This window comes from Suillus plorans (assembly GCF_016647745.1).
Source record: "Suillus plorans strain S12 chromosome Unknown HD556scaffold_78, whole genome shotgun sequence".
NCBI classification, from domain to species: Eukaryota; Fungi; Basidiomycota; class Agaricomycetes; order Boletales; family Suillaceae; genus Suillus; species Suillus plorans.
Genome location: NW_024537462.1, coordinates 22,795 through 45,207, shown reverse-complemented (window position 1 = coordinate 45,207; position 22,413 = coordinate 22,795). Strand labels below are relative to the sequence as shown.

Sequence of the window (22,413 nt, the reverse complement as noted above, 5' to 3'; positions counted from 1 at the left end):
TCTTATTCTAATGATACGAAATCTAACGAAACCTTTAGGGAGTTATCATGCCTCATAACTTGCTTATCGTCGATTACTCCCTCGGTCATCCTGGAAGCACACACGACGCATATGCATTCAAATCGACATGTGTTTATCAAGAACACGACACCCTTCTTCAAGCTGACCACTGGATCTGGGCCGATAGTGCTTATGCACTGGAGAGGTGGTGTGTTCCTCCCTTCAAGAAGCCACGGAATGGCCGCTTGACGAGGAATCAAAAGAGCTTTAATGTCAGTCTCTCTCGCGTATGTGCTCATTTTTCTGCTCGTTAGAATATTTACTAACTTTCAATTGGTTTAGATTCGCGTTCGCATCGAGCATGCATTCGCTGCTTTGAAAGGACGCTTCCAATCCCTCAAAGAACTTCGTCACCCGATGCAGAATCAAAAGGACCTTCAAATCACTCTCCACTGGGTCAGGTGTTGCCTGATACTCCACAATATGATCATCCGCTTTGAGGCACAGCGCAACCGCTCAACAATCAGATGGGCTGTCGGGGAGGGGCTAAATACTATGTGCCGTGAGTTTGAAGAAGCGGATGGTGACGAAGTGATAGGCGATAGATCATATGAGGGTACCCCGGGTCAAGCATGTAGGGCAAGGCTCATGGATCAATTGTTCGACAGCCCTCATTCAGAAGCTCAACGTCGCGAAGGGTGAGCACATAACACGGATGATTCATCACAAGAACAATTGTAGTATGTAGATATAGTGAGTAATTCATGGAAGACAGTGGCAGCCGTACAAAGATGCGCGAGAACAAGACAAATGCGAGCGTGAGATATGAAAAAAAAACAAATGAGCAAGTCGGAAGTGCGAACAGAAACAAAATCCAGTGAACGAATATACAAACATACAAATTGAAGCCCCAGGAGAGATCAATCACTCTTGGCAGCATTGATCTTGGCCCACTCGATCCGCAGGCGCATCACGTCCCTCTCCATTTCAAGAGCCTTGGCGTCTGCTTCACGCAGGCGAATCTCCGTCTCCTTGGCCTCCTTCATGCGTTGATGGACAATAGCAGCATCTGCGCGCTCATTGGCACGCTCCTCACGAAGGAAATCGTGCTCTTTCTGCTGGCGGTTAGAATTCATCTTCACCATCAGTCGCTCATTCTTGAGCTGATACAACGAGACCTTCTCAGAGTGTATGCTCTCCAAGTCATCGTTCAACATCTCGACTTGTTCTTGAATTTCCGACCGGACACGTTTCGACACTGAGTCCTTGCCTTTTGGATTGGCCGAAACAGATGTTTGTGAAGTTGGCAATTTTTGAACTGATGAGCCTTGCCTACCAGCGCGTCCACGTCCCAATGAGCTGCGGGAGGTCTTCGAGGATGTGACAGAAGGGGTGCTATTAGTAGCACCCTCGCGCACCATGAGCTGACCAGCATGAGATTTGAAGGAGCCACGACCATCGTGGATGGAGGTGCGGGGCTTCTGTGGAGCTGCAAATGAGGGAGGGGGGGACGGAGTTGGAGAAGATGGAGGCTGCTGGTGTTTCTTGGCGCCCCGTTTCAATTTTGGTGGGCTGTCCAAAATGATGACATTGTCATCGTCATGATGACCGACTGACTCATCCATATGCAGGTCTTCCATGTCACCAGCAAGGGGGTTGTTATTGTTGTCGTCCATTCCAGGAAAGTCTGAAAGTGTCTGAGGGCCTGGGGAGTATGTGTTGCGGCTTTGTGACTGAGCACCTTGGGGAGAGAGGTCATAATTCCAGCGTTGTGGAGAGCCAGAAGTGCTGCTTGCTTGAACACTCTGTTGAGGGGGGGCAAAGTTGAATTGGGGAGTGGAGAGAGAGCCAGCGACACCACCAGTATAGGTGCCTTGGGGAGGGAGGCCAAAATTCCAGTGCTGCGGAGAGCCAGAAGTGTTCCCTGGTTGGGCATTTTGTGGGAGGGGGAAGCTGAATTGGGGAACAGGAACACTGCCAGGGTGGGCGCTTTGGGGAGGGACATTGTAATTCCACTGCGGGTGGGAACCAGCGACGCCGCCTGGTTGACCACATTGGTGACGGAGGCCAAATTGATGGGGGGCAAACTGTGAAGGTTGTGAAGGTGGCGGATAGGGAGGGGGAGGGTAGTTAGATTGTGGGACGCCTGTTCCACTACCAGTGGCAGCGCTGGTAGAAGGGATGTTACATTGTGGGGGGGGATGAACAGAGCTGCCCGCAGGACGGGTGAGGGCAAAAAGATCACCTGCGTGGTCGGTGCCTGGCTTTGATGAAGTCGTTTTGGCAGCAAATGATGGGTTGGAGCCCCATATTTTACGGAGATCGTCGTACCAGGGGAATTCTTTCTGGACTTTGGCTGTGAATTTTATTAGTAGAATTAAATAAACATAAGTAACGGACTCACCATGTAGATTTTCCGCAGTACATGCATCGAGGGGCACAATCCCTGCACCAGTTGATTCAAATTCATTGCGGTAGTCACGGAATTTATTCCGGAGACTTCAAATAACTTGATTAGCATCTACGATCTGATAACCAAAGGATCACTTACGCTGTTATACGGTTGGACACAGAGTCACGAAACCTGGTCCGATTGGCAGCATATTGGCCAGAATATACTCTATCGCCGCTGAAAATCACTTCTGCTATCACTGCATAGATTGCGTTCTTGTCTTTGCCCGATGGAGGACCCTCGATATTAGGATCACTAGGTTTCTTCCCCTCGCTAGAGAATAGGATGCGACAATCTGCCACATTGTTGACGAGGTAATCGACCAGCTTGTTGGTACGTTGGATGTCTGCCTGCCAACTGATGCTTGTCTCGGTGGTATCTCCATCTCCTTTGGAACGCCTGAACTTTCCTCTTCCACGGTTGGGGGGTGGGACTGGAGGAGGATTCATGGCCTTCCACTTGGCCTGGTAGTAGATTGGGGAGAGGTTCTGCGACCCCTGCAGTCGTGCAGAGCAACGTAGTCGTGGTCGTAGGGCAGGCATATACTTTTAAGCTCCAACGTCATGCCGAAGTACGCCGTATAGTTGAGTCAGCTAACTTCAGAGCCTTATGTTAACTGCCAGCAGGACATTTTACCCGACCTTTACCGACCTTTACCGAGCTTACCGAGATTTCAGGAAATCACCTTGAGCGCCATTTATGCATAAGTACTAGCCCGCCGTGTACGTAGTCGAACCGCATGAAGCATGATGAAGTTGTAATGAAGTGGTTGTTGTATTTGTATGTACAGTCTGTATTGGGTGGTTACTAGCATTAATGTAATTTACTGATGCACGGTGCATCCTAATCGATTATGCTAGGTCCGACCACCACTAAGTTCTAACTCCGTAATACTCTAAGCAGACGTTGCCATTGGCACTCAACAGGAACACGCTGGCTTCCTGCTATTGGGTCTGCATATGCAGGGGAAACTATAAGACCGGCTCGCGGGAAATTTTCATTTGTTACGAGAATGACTGATATCGCGACTACTGAGTTTCTCAACGAATTAAGGTCCTTGTATCCTGCACAAGCCAAATATGTCGACAGTGGCTGGTACATAGCCGCTGCAGTAGCATTCAGCTCGAGCAACCGCCCTGAAGCCGTCTCATGTGTCTTCCGCCATGCTCTCGAGGATCTTGAAAAACTCCCTGACACCTCAGATGAAGATCGCAGGTTGCTCGTGCGGAAGATGAGGGAGGGTATATTCAAATCTGCCTTGCTCTCAGGTTTTCCCAAAGTTAATATGCCATACTCGTTGACGTTTAATGATCTTACAACTTTTGTAGGTTATCTACGCTCTCATTTCGCTGTATGAAGCCACCCCCGAAGAGTTTCGAGACACCGAGCCTATGCGGTCAGTGTGCACGTTATCCTGAATCCTCTCCTCCTGACGTGTGATAGCGACTTCACTCGATCGAAAGAGGAAGTTGCTGCTTCTGGTCAGGGATACTTTGATTCGCAATATGGTGATACCGCAGCGGAAATTCAGCTCTTGCTTCGGTCCATATACCCAGACCTCGGTATGTTTCAAAAGAGAAATACTTTTGAATCAGCTCCTGAGTTCGATCACTAGAACATGTCATAACGACACTCGGGTACGGGTATGTATACTCCTTCTTGGAAGTGATCTCATCCAAGGAGACGTCATTCGCCATTATTTCTGCATTGATCGCAACCGACATGCTCAGTCCGGTTGAACGGCAGCTCACTGGCGCTGTTCGCAATGGTGCAACAGTTGAGGAGGTCAGAGGTGTACGGGAAATTGCACTGAGAATTGCGATGGCGGCGGGCGTCTTGAAACATGAAGTTCCTAATATTTGATGTGTATGTAGAATCAATTATTCTTTTGAAGGTCACACACGCTGGGTAGACATAGGGCAGTTCTCACCGATGGTGCTACAGCTCGATTCATCATTTGATACATGTAATTGTAGTTGCTCAGAATTTATAAGACAGACCATAATCGCTGGCGCCTATTCTTCATACTTGTAGGTCGACGTAATTTTCTGCAGGGCACGGTCAGCCCATCTTCTCGAGACATACAACAAGTAAGGACATACCAGGGAACATTCCGATATTGCCCTGTGGATTCTTTCCTTGCCACCACCCTTCACCAATTGTCTCGATTTCAACAATCCTGTCACCTTCAAGGAATGATATTTCATTGTCCTCGGCAGCTTCATAGCTGAAAAGAAAAGGGGTTAGATCGTAAAGTCACTTCAAGAAATGGGCCTACTCGTAAAGAGCTACTGCTACAGTGCCCTCGTAGGCAGCAGAGACCTCAGGTTCAGGTTCGGGAGCAGGCGGCATTGCCGGCTATTTTTGCATGAGAACCAAAGTATGACATTCAACATTGGATTTACTCACAGCTGGCGGCGGTGGAGGAAGAGCATCTTCTTCAGATTGCTCCACAATTTCGACATAATTTGCTATGATGCACTTGGTATACACCCGGTAAACTGTACAAATGAAACACTCACCAGGGAACAACCCGCTCTTCTCACCGCCTTGGCTAACACCACTCCACCAACCTTCATCAATCTGTTCGATCTGCTCAATAAGTTCACCTTCCTCTAGGTTCATCTCATTATCTTCCGTAGCCTAGCATGGAAAATAAGATTCGTCAGATTTGTAAAGAACAAGATAGATTCAATCATTTACCTCGTATTCATACAGCACCACAGCACAGATACCCTGGCCCGCAGGAGCGGGCTCTGGCTCTGGCTCCACACTCAGCGCCTGCATCTGGGCTACAGGTGGCGGAGGAGGAGGAGGAGGTGGTGGTGGTGGCGGCGGCTATGGATAAAGTGAGTACTGAATCACTTGAAATCATTTTATGCTCACTCCCGCTTCCTCTTCTTCCAACTTGATGGGCACAGACGCAAATGCTGGTGGTGGTGGTGGTGGTGGTGGCGGCGGCGGCGGCGGCGACTATAGATCGAATAAGTACCGAAGCACTTGATATCCTTTTATACTCACTCCCGTTTCCTCTTCTTCCAAGGGTGCAGGTGCAAATGCTGGCGGTGGTGGTGGTGGTGGTGGCGGCGGCGGCGGCGGAGCAGCCTCCTCCTCTTCTACTTCCGGCTCTGGTTCTGGCTCGGGAGGCGGAGGCGGCACAAATCGCGGACGTGTCGAAGTAGGGGGAGCCGGTGGGGGCTGCAGTAGCAAAATGTTAAACATGTGAGCTTTCTCGCCAATATCAACAAGTCTCACAGGAATCGCAAATTCTGCCCGAGGCTCAGGCTCTGTAGCACTTACTAATGCAGCCCCAGTCGCACCGATAACTGCACCACCTACAGCTGCAGAAGCAACTTTGGCACCAAACCTTCCCTGTGTCTGACTGCTACTTGAGCCTGTAGATGCGGGGCTTTGCCACGAAGCCTGTTTACTTCGTTGCTCATCTAGCTTTGCTTGATTCTTCGCTAGAAGTTGGCGTTCGCTCCAGGTAATTTTCTTTGGTCCACCAGTAATACCTTGGGGCGGAGGAGCTTGCTGCTGCTGTTGCTCGAATTGTGCAAACGGATTTTTCAACCTACCCGGTGTGAGTTTGACCGGGGTCCACGCGGTACCCTAATATACACATCACAAGAGAACACAGCTGTGAACAACGACACGCTTACTACTGGGGCAATACGATCTTCTTCTGCAGGTTTAACGGGAGCACTGGAGGAAAGGACGGCAGGCGAGGTAGTAGGAGCTGCAGGAGTAGAGCGTGCAGTAGTCGTGCCAGCATAAGACTGCAAATGCACGGTTAACCATGATTGAATAAAAAAAATCCCAGGCTTACAGAAAAAGCGGGCCTTGAAGCGCTGGGTATTGCCGGCGGACGTGACGCAGCAGGCGGAGGCGGCGAAGGCGTCGATACAGAAGGCGCTTCTTCTTCCCAAGCATCAGCGGGGGTTTTCCCTGTACCAGCAGGTCGTACAGAAGCAGCGCTACCAACAACAGGGCGTGGTGCAGTGGGTATCGCAGGCTTAGAGAACGACGATGTCGTAACAGGCCTCGATGCTGAAGGCGCGGACGATGAAACATTCCTCGGTGGCGGCTGCGCGTTGCGCATGGCAGTGATGTCGGGGCGCCCGACAGGCGTGTAGCTCGTACCTACAGGGGCAATCGGTTCGAACTTACGCGCCTGCTCGTTGTGTGCTGAGTACTTTGCCCCAGATGCAGCCTCGACACGCTTCATTATGAGCGCAGGGGCGACATCGGACTGCAGGAACACTAAGATTATTGATATACGATTATTCAGGCACGGTACGGACCTCGTTGCGAGCATTGATCACAACATGAGAACCGCGAAGAAACTTCGCAACAGCGCCGGAATGAGTGTGGAATAGACCCTTCTTGGCTTCGGGTACACCATCTCCACACCAGTTGATTTGTACGAACTTGGCCAGTTTACTCTGAAAGAGACGAGATCGACTCATCAGAATTATGCCGAAATGGATATGATGAAAGCATACATTAGGATCTATGACACGTACGAACGCGTACTGCATTCTGCATATAAATCAGAAGGGGAACTGGATAAAGAGACGATGTGCCCATACCGTCCATCTGAGAATTCCTCTTCTAGTTCCTGAAGCCCACCATTGCCAGTGGCCTGCACTTTGAGGTCGTTTCCACCCTTGTCGTATGTATATATTACCCAATCTATATTTCTGCCAGCAACGACATTTTGGTATGCCTCGCTGATCTCTTTGCTAGACAAGTTGACCTGCAAGGACATTGGAGCTAACTGAACAAATGAGGATTAAGCATCACCTAACACACTGACGCGAAAGATCTTACCGCTAGTATACTGATCAACGCGGCTCTTCGACTGCGAAGCTTTGAAGGACCAGTTTGTGATGAATTGGTGATGAAGGGACGTTTCAGGTTTCTGGGTTTGTCCCGATTCAGCTCAGAGTCACTGGCAGTGACCCGCAGTTGATTTCTTGGCACGTGATCGAGACGCGTCTATGATGATCATAAAATATTTTTATCAAGCTTTAATTATTGAATTAGCCGCGTACTTGTACGAAGCTACAGCGGATGTTGATAGAGCAACACTTATCTTAATAAGTACCTAACGAAGACTAGGTAATACGTCAGTGAGTGTTCGATCTACGACATACAAGATGCTCACCTCAGCAGGTACATAAGGGTCTATGGAGGATCTGTGGCCGAGTACTGAGTGGCGAAGTGTCGGAGTTGGAGGAAGACGACGGCTAAACGACGTCATAACAGGTACGAGCACAATGTGTCAGTGTTCGGCCGAGTCGCCTCATCAAAATCATTTCAAACAAATTTCTATTCTATTCCTATTTTTCCCGTATGATAAAATCTGCAGTACCTACGTCGAAGCATCTCAGTCCTTTACCTTGAGACTGAGATGTGAGTACCTATACCATCATTTACGCTACGAGCTAACCAGTCCGTTTAGAATAACATTCTATCTAGGTACATACGAGAGTCCTTTACCTCGAGACTGAGATAATAACATTCTATCTAGCTCATCTCTTGCGCACTCGCCCGCTCCTAAGACTTACAGGTTATGAGCCCTGACTTGACCATGGATACCATGCTCCCCTCCACAAACTCTGCCCTGTTCAATATCCCGAAGTTAGCTGAAGACGGCAGCAACTGGATAACCTACAAGGAATGAACCTTAACGGCAATTGGTGCGAGAGGCTTGATGTGGTATGCAGATGGTCGAGCCATGAAACCTGCCACCTACGTCTTCGACAAAAAGACCAGGCAGCTCATCAAACAAGATGGGAGCTCAGCCACAGAGGCTGAAATCGAAGCAGCAGACAAGAAGCTCGATGAATATGTGCAGAAGGACTCACTAGTCAAACAGCAGGTGATCAGCACCATTAGTGATCGCCTACTCCTCCAGGTCCAGAAGTTAGAATTGGCCTCGAAGATTTGGGCCAAAATCTGTGACATTCATGAAGGAAAGACAGAGTTAGTACAAATTGACCTACGTTTAGGGATCCGCATGGGTATACCCTGGGGTGTCGGGGACCTGACCCGCACCCGCACCCCGAGGTATACCCGGACCCGCACGAAGGGTGCGGGTTTTTGGGGGGTATGGCCAGCTCATACCCTCACCCGCACCCGTGCAGGGTTTACCCGTGGGTAGTACATATAAATATCAAGTTAGAAATATGAAAAAAATGATTGTAAAATAGAACTTACTAAGACATTGCGAACGGTGGGCAACGACTTTGATCAGTATGGCTTGAGCTCGATGGAGGATCGACACGCTATGAACAATAGACAATGACTTCAATCAGTATGGCTTGAGCTCGAACGAGGACGACACACTCACGTTCTATGAACATTGGGCTACGACTTGGATCAGAATGGCTCTTGCTTGAACGAGGATCGGCGCACTCACATACTGCGAACGTTGGGCTACGACTTGGATCAGCATAGCTCTTGCTCGAACGAGGATCGGCGCACTCACATCCTGCGAACGTTGGGTGACGACTTGGATCAGCATGGCTCTTGCTCGAACAAAGATCGGCATGCTCACATCCTGTGAACATTGGGCGACAACTTGGATCAGCATGGCTCTTGCTCGAACGAGGATCGGCGCACTCACATCCTGCAAACGTTGTGCTACGACTTGGATCAGCACGGCTCTTGCTCGAACGAAGATCGGCATGCTCACATCCTGCGAACATTGGGCGACGACTTGGATCAGCATGGCTCTTGCTCGAACGAGGATCAGCGCACTCACATACTGCAAACGGTGGGCGACGACTTGGGTCAGCATGGCTCGAGCTTGAAGGCAGGCGTTGTGTTGAAGAAGATGGAGGGGTATAGCACGCTATAGTAGGTAGTGTAAGCATTAGCAATAGGACAAGTGTAGTAAGTACCGCTATAGTTCTCGATTATGTAATGTACCGGTCAAACCCGAGCGCGGGTGTGGGGTGTGGGTCCGGGTACTCAAAGTGCGGACCCCCACCCGTACCCCAGTAGTACCCATACCCGTGACCCGCACGGGTTACCCATACCCGTGCATATGCCTACCTATGTTGTTGTCTGCAAGAAACTAGGTGTGACGAGAACGGTGATGTCAAGGTCCACTTTGGCGAAATGCTGCGCCTCCGCGAGTCGCTGGCTGGTATGGGTGCCGAGATCGATGACAGAGATTTCTACACTATCATCCTGGCATCACTTCCCGAATCGTACCGGCCACTCCTTTCGTCGATAAATGCCGCGGCCAAGATAACATCCACGCCGCTGAGCCCATACAAGCTAGTTAATATAATAACGGAGGAGTATGAGCACAGATTACTCACCGATCATCGAAGCTCCAAGAAAGGTAGCAACTCCGCACTTTCTGCAAAGGCAAATGGTGGGAAGACAAGGAGCTCTAATCCTACCCCAGCCCAAAGCAACCCTGATGCAGTGTGCTATAACTGTGACCGTAAAGGTCATTATAAAAGTGACTGTTGGAGGGCAGGGGGAGGAAAGGAGGGTCAGGGACCCAACCAGAGGAAGAAAGGTGCACACTCACAGAAGCACAATGCTAATATCGCTACTGAGTCGCAAAATCCCTCAGATGAATACACCTTTGCGACATCTAATTTTGTGAATGTTGCTGAGCAGCTTAAGGTACCTGTAGAGAGGAGGGGAGCCATCATTGACTCTGGGGCAAGCGCACACTTTTGCCCAGATCGCTCGAAGTTCAAAAACTATGTGGCTATAATGCCCCAAGATATCCATACTGCGGATGGGACAACCATTAGCGCCGTTGGGAGAGGTGATGTCAAGCTGGACTTACCTCTAGGTGACAAAAGAACCAATGTTACCCTCTGCAACGCATTGTATGCACCCCAAATGGCATTTACCCTTGTCTCAACGAACCATATCATGTCTGCTGGTATGGCTGTCCACTTCAAGGGCAACATGTGCAAAATCCTCTCGGCAGGCCCCAAGTGTCGTGTCATTGCTGAAATACCTCAACTGGAGGGCCTATATACCATTCTCGCACGTCAGACTCACCACGCGAGCATAGCCAAGATGAAACTCACTGTGTATGATCTACATAGAGTCTTGGGCCATGTGTCCCAGACGACGGTGCTAGATGCAGTCAAAAAGGGCCTCATAGAGGGTGTAGAGCTAGACTCCACCTCTCAGCCCCAGTTCTGCGATGTTTGCTTGAAAGCCAAAGCCATGTGCCTACCCTTTCCCCAGGAGTCCGAGACTCAAGCCGAACACTACGGGGAGGTCATCCATACAGATCTATGGGGTCCTGCTAGGGTCCAGAGCCTTGGAGGGAGCTCGTACTATATGTCCTTCACAGATGATTGTACCCGTCAGACGACTATGAGCTTCCTGAAAAGTAAGAGCCAAGCACTTACCTGCTACAAGCAGTATGAGGCTTGGTTGCTTCGCCAATGTGATGGTACCTGGGTTAAGATGTTACACTCGGATAGAGGTGGCGAATACCTCAGTGAGGAGTTTGACACTTACTTGCGGAATCAGGGAGTAGAGCGCCAACTAACTGTTCATGACTCACCTCAGCAAAATGGAGTGGCAGAATGGCTCAATCGCACACTAGTCGCCCTCGCTCGAGTGATGATCCTGGCCAGGGAGTTGCCCATGTTTCTTTGGGCAGAGGCCATCACCTATGCTACTTGGCTCAAGAATCAATTACCATCACGAGCTACCCCGAATCACACACCTTATGACTTGGTCCATGGTAAATGTCCCACGCTGGAGAGGGCCCATGAGTTTGGGTGCCCGGTGTATGTCCATGTCCTGGATGGAGGGAAGCTGGAGGCTAGAGCCATGGAGGGGGTCTTTGTAGGCGTGGACGACCAGAGCAAAGGCTATCGGATATACTGGCCAGAAAAATGGAGGGTATCCGTAGAGAGAAACGTCAGCTTCACACCACAGATGGTGACAGTGGCAACTGACATACTGAACGTGGGGGAGTCGAGCCTAAAGGCGCCAGGTAACGTTCCGAACATCATACCACAGCCCCCACAGCCCTCTTCTATTTCACCTCAACCGCTCCAAGAATTCCCAGAGCCTAGATCCACCCGTCGATGCCCGCCACCTGGCTATTATGCTGGGCTAAATGAAGGCCATGTTGCCTCCCTAGCAGCCGAGACGCAAAGTGAGCATGATGTTGAAAACGAACTGGCACTCACCTATTACCATGCTATGGCTGCTGTTGAGCCAGAAGTAACGCTCCAGCAGGCCTTGAATGGCCCTGACGCCATAGAGTGGCAAGAAGCCATTGACTATGAAATTAGTCAGCTTGAGAAGCTCGGAACTTGGACCGTGGTAGACGCACCTTCCAGCGCAAACCTTATTCCATGCCACTATGTACTGGTGACAAAACGAGGGCCAAATGGAGAAAAGCTTAAACTCCGCGCTCGCCTGATGGCCAATGGGCAGCGACAGAAATATGGCATCGATTACTTCGATACCTTCACCCCCACATCAAATATGTCGACAATTCGCACGGTACTCGCTATGGCAGCCAGCCATGACTGGGAAATCCATCAAGTGGATATAAAGAGCACCTACCTTTACACCGAACTCAAAGAAGACATATATATGAGGGCGCCCCCAGGATATCTAAAGGCAGGTCAGGAGGGGAAAGTACCAAAGCTGCAACGGAGCTTGCCAGGCCTTAAGCAAGCGGGTTTCGAGTGGTCTGAAGAGCTGGTGGGAGTGTTTGCGAAGCTGGGATTTGAGAGGTCGAAAGTGGATCAAGCAGTGTACTACAAACAAGTGAAAGATGAACATACCGTCATCACGGTGTCGGTGGACAACATGGCAGTCACTTCGAAGCACCTCCGGCACATTACCCACTTCAAGGAGCGACTTACCGAATTCTTTGAGATATCGGATCTGGGAGAACTGACCTGGCTGCTGGGTTTAAAGGTAGAGAGAGACCGAGCTATACGCACACTCACCTTATCCCAGAAGGCTTATGTGGAGACCATCCTCGAACATTTTCGCCTCGTCGACGCCAAGACGGCCCAGACACCCATGGACTCAAGTACTGTCCTAACAGATGGACACTCCCCCACTACACTAGCTCAAGTTGAAGCCATGAGGAACGTACCTTACCAAAGGGCCATCGGTTCCCTCATGTACGCCGCCACGAGCACACGACCCAATATCATGTTCTCCATCGCGACCTTGTCGCAATTTATGCGCAACCCTGGCCCTGCCCATTGGGAGGCTGCCAAAAGGGTCCTTTGTTATCTAAAGGGTACGTCTGAGTTTGGTCTTACCTTGGGAGGAACGGAAGGGGGTCTAGAGGTGTATGTAGATGCAGACTGGGGATCACAAGCGCACCGACATTTGATGTTGGGCTATTTGGTGATGCTTGATGGCGGCCCGATAGCGTGGAGCTTGCGCAAGCAGCCCTTGATTGCACTGTCCACAGCCGAGGCAGAATATATCGCATTAGCCACTGTTGCGAGGGAAGTACTTTACCTGCAGCTCCTCCTGGATGAGCTCTACGAGCCCCCCGTACTCCTGACCCCCATTAATTGCGACAACCAATCAGCAATCGCCCTTGCATTGAACAACAAGTATCATTCCAGGACGAAGCATATAGACCTGCAATACCATTTCATACGATCCCATGTCAAGGATGGAACATTCTCACTCATTTATTGTCCCACCGAAGACAATGTTGCCGACGCATGCACCAAGCCCCTTCCACGACCCCATCTCAAGAAACTCCGTTAACTCATGGGATTGGAGGATTGCGCTCGAGGGGGAGTGTCGGAGTTGGAGGAAGACGACGGCTAAATGACATCATAACAGGTACGAGCGCAATGTGTCAGCGTTCAGCTGAGTCGCCTCGTCAAAATGTTTCAAACAAATTTCTATTCTATTCCTATTTTTCCCGTATGATAAAATCTGCAGTACCTACATCGAAGCATCTCAGTCCTTTACCTCGAGACTGAGATGTGAGTACCTATACCATCATTTACGCTACGAGCTAACCAGTCCGTTTAGAATAACATTCTATCTAGGTACATACGAGAGTCCTTTACCTCGAGACTGAGATAATAACATGCTATCTAGCTCATCTCTTGCGCGCTCGCCCACTCCTAAGACTTACACGAAGGTGCTGTACAGTACATAGCAAGAGGCAAGAAGAGTTACATAGTATTGGGAGTATGTGAATGTACATCAACAGTACTTATATCCAATGATATATATATGATGTCATGGAGGTTTCATTGACTTGTCTGGATTATCCTAGACCACTTATTCTCATTGAGAAGTCACATATAAAATGTTGTCATATGTGCCAGTGTGGGTGATTATAAGTATACCATTAGATGTTTGATCAATTGTGTCTGTCACACTGGGTTGTTTCTCCCTACATCCTTCATGCACATAAATGAGTTCTTTGAGCCCGGTAACTCAATTCATGCTACATGCATGCCTTCAAACGATTTCCCAATTGAAATGGCTGGCCACAAAGTTGATGTACTCCAGTGTTGCTCCAGTGAGATGGTGGAGTCTTTCATAAGGCAAACACTTACAGGGTCCCACTTCGGACGTTTCCGAGACACCTGTGATTGCGCTCTAGTACTAAGCCCCTCTACTAAGCCCCTTATGCTGACTACTGTTAACAACTTGAGGTTGCCTGTTGAGCTGTGGCTCAACATTTTCTCTTTCTGCAAATTTTCTTCTAATGACCTAGCTGTACTCTGCAGAGTGTGCACCAGCTTCTATCACGCAGTAACCAACTCTCTGTATGAGTCCATCATGGTCATCAAATCAGACGTCTGTACCACACTCGCAGAGAAAGTCAAATCTTTCATATTTACATATCTGACAAACATGGTTGATGACGGTCCTGACTCTGCACCTAGATAATCTCACATTAGCCCTCAAGAATATGACCTGCCTCTCAACACTCAAGCTTATCCATTCCCCAAAACACGAATACTCGTCCGTCCTTCAGTACTGTGATGCCGAGCTTCATGTTTTTCATTGCACCTATCATGTCAACTGCCGACTCCTAAGCTTTTTGAATAGACAGGAAAGCATCCGTGATCTCACTCTCACTGGCATGCCCACATCAGATATCTATCCCAAACGTGAGATGTTTCTTCCCACATCTCTGCCACTTCTAACAGGAATATCTGCCAACTCTTTTTTTGTAAAATACCTTGTACCTGGACACCCAGTTCACACTGTGCGTTTCAGAGGCCAACATGTACACAACAGTGGGACACTGCTTAGTGACCTCACTGACCTCTCCACAGTACCTGTCAAGAATTTGGGACTTAATTCCATGATTTGGCGCCCGCATGCCGCAATATCCCACGCACCACTTTTCAAGGACATCGAGAAAATCATGCTGACAGGTCTGGTTACTCAGGTCAGCAATACTTGTTTAATTATAGCAGGGTTGTGACTAATAGCCATATAGCGCCTAGTTATCCAGCCTCGGGGCATTGGAATCCCTTCCTGGGCACCTTGTTTTGATCGCATGCTAGCAGACACATTGAATCTAAAAAGGCTGACATTCTGGTTTGAGAGAAGACATGAAGACGTTTGCTTATGGGCTCAACATCTCTTCCAGGAGTTCCATGATGCACTATCACATTTGGAGCACGTCTCATGCATTGTTGATGAACCAGACATTTCAACGTCATTCAGCTTCTTGTCAGGTTGCCTCCCGATCTCGCATGGGGATCATAGAACTCGTGGCCATAGGGCCGCAAATGACGTTAGGGAGCTGATGGTCCTTGAAACCTTTTACGATGTAATCTTAGGGTGTCACTTCATCGCATGATTGAGAAGAGAATATTCAGGAGCCAATATATTCAGATGGGACTATGATGAGAGCATGGTGTGAAGGCTAGGTACTAAGTGGGTGGGTGAAGGCGTGAAGCGTTTCTGGCCCCAATCAGAGATCTGCCAAAGAGAAAAGGGTGAGCTGTGAATCCCCAAGGTTGTAGGAGTCCATAACGATGCATCGCAGTGAAGCCACAAAGACCCAATCTGGTAGGAGGGGGAAGACTACTCACACATAAAAGCTACTTTCATTCAGCAAGATCTCGGCATTGAGAATAGGATGAACTTGTCATGGAGAGCAGGAGTAGCTTGCATGAATGGTGCCAGTATTTGGGCATGTTTCTGTAAGTATGACTGAAAGGCGTCACTGGCCCAGCACCCTTTCGTTTTCACGACTTCGAAAGGAACATTGCGAAGGAGATATTCAAGCATTGACCCGATGCGAATTCCATGGCCCTGTAAGGGATCCATGCCTGCAGCTCTGGCTGCTATGGCTACTCGGGAGATGAATTTCTGTTTTGTGAGGGAGTGGTGGCCATTCTTATGGCGATATGCGAATAGTGCGATTCCAGGAGGTGGGTTATTGACTTCGAGGTGATGGAGGAAGGCTTCCTCTGGGTCTGAAGGTCCGTTCTGCTTGGCGAACGAGACATCTTCGCCCTCTGTTGATGAGGTTTTTGTCTGGGGGAGGTGAAAAACTCTCATTTCGAAGTTGTTTCGATCACGTTCGGTGTGCACGTCTGATAATTTGACATGGAGATTAGGGTCGAAGGATGATAGGGTAGGGATGGTGAATTTGCCGAGTCTAGCTGTACAGTAGAAGGTGGTAGTGAGACAACTATATACGGCTGAATCAAGGGGCAATTGGAGATTGAGTCGGTCGCGGATTGCGCAAATGAATTCGACGGTGTATGGGCGTCTCTTTTTGCACTTCGATAATGGAGGGGTTAGGTTCTTGGTGGCTTTGAGGAGGGCATCTATCTCTTCGTCATTGAGTACCCAGTGTATGCCATGTAGGATGTGCCAGGCATGGACTCCGAAGACATAGTTGGCTATTGTCTTGTTGGAATATGAACCTGCTGCGAAGGCAATAAAGGTTGAAATTAGAAGTGAATCTGTGGGGGCGCATTCTGGCTCAGGCCACCCTATGTTCCAGCTGCTGACATGCAGCCAAAACAAAAGCTGGTGTCAATAGCGAACTCATCTTCACCTGTGCGAACCACTGTACCTGGGTATTGAGAGGGGTGTAGTGGTATGGTGCAGTAAGCTTCTGCCATGTCTTGAGTGGCACCCTCTGAACCGGGTGGAAGATGCCAGACCAGTAGACATATTGTAGCGAAGGTGCCATAAGTGCATGGGTAGAGGTCAGAGTTGATGTGCGAATTAATAGATCTAACTGGTTGAGAGAGAGAAGTTGAAGTGTGGGATAGGTTTTGGATGAGGCGGAATTTGCCAGGTCTGCCTGGCTTTGGGATGAGTGAGAGTGGGGCGGTTTGGAAGGGTCCAATGAGGGATTCCAGGTCAGCAGCGGATAATGGGCCGAGATAGTGTCCAGTCTCAAATTTTCGGGCAAGAATTGATGTGAAGGCATCAGTGTGTTCGATAATGGAAGAGTTATTAGGTGGTGTATATGTACTTGTAATACTGGGAATGCTGCCAAGGAAACCGTACTGTAATGACTGGGGTATGTGTGGGTAATGAAGGATGAGGTTGGATTTTGTAAGTGCGAGACACCATGCCTCAGGGTTGTAAGGAGTGAGTGCCTTAAGCTTCCTGCCCTCGAGGACAGTTCTGAGCTCCATGATCTGAGCCTCCGCATCTGGAGCATTGGTGGATGTGGTCCTTGCTGCTGCTCATGCAACCATTGGGGTGCTGCCAATCGTAACAGAGCTGCATGCCTTGGGCATTGATGAGCCGTCCTTCCATGTTCCAACGACAGAAGGTGGGTGTCTTGCTGTCCCAAAGAAATTCGCTTTTGCATCTGTGGACGTTGTGGGCAAAATGGCCAAGGCATAAAGCGCAGGCAAAGAGGCTGGTCGGTGCTGCGCTGGCATGAAAAGGCTGTTTGTCTTGGGTTGAGTGTTTCTGCTCTTGGCAGTGACACTGATCTTTAGGCAAGGCAGCATGCGGGGGAAGACGAGGTGGCTGGTTATGAGCCAGGGAACACGAACACGAACACGAGCGAGTGTGGCGGTTGTCCCTGCAAGAATGGTTTCGCTGGGATGTGGTCTGGTCATGGCTGGTGTGACGCTGGGAGACGGTCTGGTCGCAACTGGGTTCCTGTTGTGGCTTGGATGCTTGTTGGAGCTGGGGGGGAAGCAACATTGGGTAGTGTGGTAGCGGGTTAGAGGTAGCAAGGTAGCAGTAGCGGTAGCAGAGGTAGCATTTTAGAGGTAGCAATGGATATGGGAAAGAGGAGTTAGTCTTGGTCATGGTGAGTGAGGTGTTCAACGAGACTGACCTCATTAAGTGAGTCATAGCGGGCTTTATTCCAAACTTCCTCGCTCATGTTCTTCAGGAGCGCGAGGTTGAACATGCTGATGTCGAAGGCATTGTTGAGGACGAGGGTATCATGCTAGTCACAGTGAACATGGGCTGCATAGAGGAGTAGAGCTTGTTCGCCAAAGTGTTCAGAGCGGTAGGGATGCGCGACAATGTTCATGAAAAACATGGTGAGTGCGCATTGGTGCTTTTCTGGCCACTTAAGTTTGTTGATGTGCAGGAGAAAGCTGTTTTTGGTGAGGTCAAACTGTCGCCATTCGAGGCTATGGTCTTGGATAGCCCTGTGGGAGGCTTTGAAGGAGGCGACTGGCTTGAGGGCTACAAAGTCTTCTACCTTGGTGAAGCCAAAGGCGTCATCCGCGTTGGTTTTGGCCTCATCAGCTGTTGCCTTGCATTCATCTGGGCTGAAGTACCAGAGCTCAATGTATTTGAAGGACTTCAGTCTGTGAATGGCGCAGACCACCAACTGTCCTCCGCAGGCCTGAGTCATGATTTTCACTCAGCGCACCCACCAAGAAAAAGAATCCTTGACATTTTTTACCCCAGGAACCATCAACCCCCATGTCAAAACATGCACACATGCACACATGATCTTCCATATATGGCCCCCAAGTTCCCCTCAGAGGGTCAAGTTTTAATTTTGATGCAGCACTGTAGAGAGAGTCTGTAATGTGACAGAGATATTTTCAAAATAGGCGAAAAACATTGGTGCATTTGAGCCAAGTCAATCCTAAGGATAAGTCATCATACGGAAAGTCAAGGATAAGCATACAATAAGGATAAGGATAAGCCAAGTCAAGGATAACTCAAAGATAAGTAAAAGTCAAGGATAAGAAAATGTCGACCATAAGGATAAGGATAATGTAACCAGTCAAGGAATAAAGAAAGTGTTACTAGTCAAATAAGATGGACCAGTCAAGGATAAGGATAAGGATAAGGAAACAGCCTAGTTGTCGAATCATGGGAACAAAAATACAAATTAGGAAGTCAAAACCAAAAGTTGTGCGGAGGACCTGGGGGAACATGTCTGTGGTAGTGGTGTAGTGAGATGATGTAATCTGAGCAAGTCATGGCCAAAAAAGGTGAAAATCATCGACACTTTGAGACAAAAATCAAGATAGAGTCAAGTGAATCCAAGGAAAAGTCAAGTAAATTAAAGGAAAGTCAAGGGTTAGTCAAGGGACAACAACCAAACAAGTCAAGGATAAGAACACAGTCAATGAAAGTCAAGTTCAAGGGCATCAGACAAAGTCAAGGAATCAACAAGGAAAGCATCAGCCAAGTCAAGGATAACAACAGATACCACATAAACCTCCTGGTTTTGAATGTGCAGGTGATGGTGGTCTTTGCCTCATTGTGCATCTCCTTTTCCTCTACGGCCTTGAGCAGGCTGCATATCACTGGTACAAGCTCCTCCATAAAGTGCATACTCATCTTGGTCTTCTGTGCTGTGCGGCCAACTATGCTGTTTTCATTTTTGATCATGTCAATGGTGAGGAGGTGAGGATGATCTGTATTATTGCTTAGCACATTGATGACAGACTTGCAGGTTCTGACAATCGTTCATTCCTTATCTGATCAGACGAAGGGGCAAAATCATGGATTACCAATCTTGAGCCTGTGACGAAATATCTCAGTATTCAGTTCATTCGTGATTGAGACACTTGTGAACTTTGAATGCACCAGGAGGACTATATTGCATATTTACTGGCAGAACATGGCATGTCAGAATGCAATCCTGTTGCTAACACACACAAAACTTGTTTTGTACATGATCATGGTAAATTTATGATACACAATACCCCTTACTGTAAAATACCAACTTCCCTTTAATTTTTCTATAACCTACTTCAAATTTATTTGAACATTTCCAAGCATGTATCCTCAAGATACAACTTAGCAGTTTAAACTGAATACTTAATGTACCATTTATCTTTTTTATAATTCATTATTTTTCTGTACCCCTATGCCAATACCTATACAACTATGTCATGCTATAGGCAAACACATGCACAAATATGCCATTCCTACTTTATTTACATTTATGTTTTTGAAAGCAGTGGTACCAAACAAGTTGACAATATAAACAAATAACTTAAGATTGGTAACCAACACAGCTTTTTGTCAAACATTCTATGATTGCCAATCTAGGCCCCCTAGCGAGGGGGCCGAGGAACAAGGCCTCTGCTGCATGGTGAGCATAGATTTTGGTCTTTGGCACAAGGGGCCAGGCTGACCACTGATCTACACCACTCCAGCTGCCCGCCGTCTCCGAAGATAGGGCCCAGGTTGGTAGTGGGAGGGAAAAGTTAGTAAGGCGGCAGGGATGGAAACGGTTTCAACCTTGCAAAGGGTCTCATCAGAGGGCTTACCGCTACCCTAACCGCCTTACCTCTGTTTGTGTTTAGACCACACTACTCCTAAGCCTTTTATGTAGAAAGGGAGTCTGATGCACGGACCCTGCGTGATGAGGGCCGGCCTTGACCCAATCTAGGGGAGTGTACGAACTGGGATACCCTTATTGCGGTGAGGCTTCCTCTCACCAGGCCCAGACTGCGGGCCCTGGGGGCGATAAGGACACTGGCACAACAACAGGTTTCCCTTATCGCCTTGCACTTTGTCGTGTGCTTGCACAGCCCCGATAGTGCAAAGACATTCCAGAATATTATACAAGTACTTTCTTAATAGTTCTGACACATTCTAGAGTATTCTATAGTACATTAGTAATCAGTGGCACAGCTACTAGTCTAGTAGTATATAAGGAGCTCATTTTCCCAAGTATTAACAAAGTGAGAATAAAGTTTAGGGGACACAGGGGATTCAAGTATTCACCTCTAAGACTCTTAGCCCCTATATTTGAGTGAACCATTAGTGGTACTCAAAGTTCACATAAGGATCAATACAAAGAAAGTAAAACTCAACCAACCATACCTTATTAAAACTCTGATTTATATCTCCACTGTGCTTACACAGCCTATACTCAATGCTGATAAGATCTGTCAGTAATATGCCTTGACTCTCGCTTCACAAACAATAACTTCAAGTCTTGAAAAATACACATAATAACCTTATAGTAGCTTGCTATGTCAACCACATGATCAACTAACTTATCCAGGAAACTGACTCTAAAGATGAGAGTGATGCCAGCAGCTTATCAAGTGACAACAGCATGTCAGTTTCTTCAATATCATCCAATTCATCCTGGAGCTCTCTCATGTCAGATGCCACAGGCATAAGCACTTACTCACTGATAACATTCTAGCCTTCATCAGATAGACCAGAGATGACTACTCCAGTGTTTACTGAATTTATTGATGTAGTCCATGCTTTACATAATGAGGCACAGAAGAGCTGTGTTCTTAATTCCAGACCAAAACTTTCATGTGCCCCACAGCTGCACTTGCTGCCAGAGTGGGAGATACATGCTCCTAACAAGTTTCACCAAAAACTTCAAATCCCACCTATCATCTTTGACAATCTTGTCAACTGTCTTGAGGGCCACAAATTTTTTTTACAATAAATCTCATAATCAATAACTCTCCATTCCAATTCAGCTCGCAATCTTTCTCAATGGTGTCAGCCACTACAGCAATACAGCAATGACAGGGGACTTAGTGGATTGGACAGGAGTCTCTGTTGGAACAGTGTACAATTGCATCAAACTAGTCATGATTGCTATTTTAAAGTATTATGACAATGTGATTCACTTTGATCCACTTGATTGAGAGAATCTTGAGGAACAAAAAAGGTTGCAGCAGTGGGTTGAGGGAAAAATGTGCCAAGAATAGTGGGGTGGGTTCCTATATGTTGATGGCACCCCCTTCAATCTATTTCAGAAGCCTAGGTGGCATGGGAAAGGATTTTTCAACAAACATTCAAATTACTCACTCACAGCTTAGATACATTGGCTTCTAGTGTTGTTGATGACATGCTTACACTCTTAAAGGTTGTTATTTTACCTCACAATCTCCATATCATCGATTATGTGATTGGCATACCTGAAAGCCTTCATGATTCAAACATCTTTGGACACACAAGGGTTGCACGCAATCCAGAAGACTTCTTTGGTGTGGGCCAGTGGCTGTGGGCAGATTCTGCATATGGGGCACAAACATGGTGTGTCTTAACGAGAGATCAGCAAACATTTAATTACAACCTCTCAAAAGTAAGTGTCCACAATATAAACTTAAAATGATACTTATGTTGTTATAGGTCTGCATCTGTTTTGAACATTTTTTCGGCTTGCTCATGGGCAGATTTCAGAGTCTGCAAGAGCTTCAATTTTCAGTCCAGGGCACAAAAGAGCTGGACTACTTGAACATGTGGATTCACTGCTGCCTAATCTTACATAACATGATCATCAAGATCAAGGAAAGCCTTGGTATGGCGACTTCAGATAAAGACTATTATAAGGAACTAACCGGACTAGACATGAATGAGGAGATTGTAGATGAGCATGACACTGATGAAGAGGATGGATAGAGTGATGAGAGTGACATCAGCACCACAGGTCAAGATTTTCATAACACTTTGATGGGTCGCTTGCTTCGTGCCCTAGCTCAGTAGACATGCATTAGCAGAATTCATGAATACATAGTCTACTCAAACAATAGCTTATAGTACATGAA

The 22,413-nt window shown here is 47.9% G+C and overlaps 5 protein-coding genes across 5 annotated transcripts; 1 reads left to right on the top strand and 4 right to left on the bottom strand.

Moving 5' to 3' along the window:
- Positions 1–3,464: 3,464 nt before the first annotated feature.
- HD556DRAFT_1448663 (uncharacterized protein) lies at positions 3,465–4,315 on the top strand (the record flags this gene model as incomplete). Its single annotated transcript, XM_041307467.1, has 4 exons — positions 3,465–3,731; positions 3,781–3,848; positions 3,896–4,014; positions 4,068–4,315. The coding sequence occupies 4 exons, from the start codon at positions 3,465–3,467 to the stop codon at positions 4,313–4,315; spliced, it is 702 nt and encodes a 233-aa protein (XP_041154818.1).
- On the bottom strand, positions 4,303–7,373 carry HD556DRAFT_948506 (uncharacterized protein). The gene is made up of 16 exons (XM_041312097.1): positions 7,286–7,373; positions 7,045–7,228; positions 6,958–6,994; positions 6,757–6,897; positions 6,282–6,704; positions 6,115–6,231; positions 5,708–6,064; positions 5,474–5,650; positions 5,339–5,425; positions 5,156–5,290; positions 4,975–5,095; positions 4,862–4,923; positions 4,731–4,810; positions 4,555–4,679; positions 4,383–4,500; positions 4,303–4,337 (listed from the first exon to the last, which is right to left on the bottom strand). Exons 2-15 carry the CDS (start codon positions 7,221–7,223, stop codon positions 4,475–4,477), a joined length of 2,067 nt encoding a protein of 688 aa, XP_041154817.1. The 5' UTR covers positions 7,224–7,228; positions 7,286–7,373; the 3' UTR covers positions 4,303–4,337; positions 4,383–4,474.
- A 1,337-nt stretch (positions 7,374–8,710) lies between these two features.
- Positions 8,711–9,260, bottom strand: HD556DRAFT_1448660 (uncharacterized protein; the record flags this gene model as incomplete). Its single annotated transcript, XM_041307466.1, has 5 exons — positions 8,711–8,745; positions 8,811–8,827; positions 8,880–8,896; positions 8,949–9,020; positions 9,087–9,260. The coding sequence occupies 5 exons, from the start codon at positions 9,258–9,260 to the stop codon at positions 8,711–8,713; spliced, it is 315 nt and encodes a 104-aa protein (XP_041154816.1).
- A 6,851-nt stretch (positions 9,261–16,111) lies between these two features.
- Positions 16,112–16,420, bottom strand: HD556DRAFT_1188354 (uncharacterized protein; the record flags this gene model as incomplete). The annotated part of the gene is made up of 1 exon (XM_041296119.1): positions 16,112–16,420. A coding segment is annotated over one exon (309 nt), but the record flags the coding sequence as incomplete, so codon positions are not given.
- A 1,438-nt stretch (positions 16,421–17,858) lies between these two features.
- HD556DRAFT_1246761 (uncharacterized protein) lies at positions 17,859–18,275 on the bottom strand (the record flags this gene model as incomplete). The annotated part of the gene is made up of 1 exon (XM_041298637.1): positions 17,859–18,275. The coding sequence occupies one exon, from the start codon at positions 18,273–18,275 to the stop codon at positions 17,859–17,861; it is 417 nt and encodes a 138-aa protein (XP_041154814.1).
- Positions 18,276–22,413: the final 4,138 nt, after the last annotated feature.

Excerpts from the sequence above, each read along its gene's own strand:
- HD556DRAFT_948506 (XM_041312097.1), bottom strand. The coding sequence starts at position 7,223 with ATGTCCTTGCAGGTCAACTTGTCTAGCAAAGAGATCAGCGAGGCATAC. Across the intron at positions 6,705-6,756 it reads TGATCAATGCTCGCAACGAG|TCCGATGTCGCCCCTGCGCT; the intron begins GTCCGTACCGTG and ends GTGTTCCTGCAG. Across the intron at positions 5,291-5,338 it reads TGGAAGAAGAGGAAGCGGGA|CCGCCGCCACCACCACCACC; the intron begins GTGAGCATAAAA and ends CTTTATCCATAG.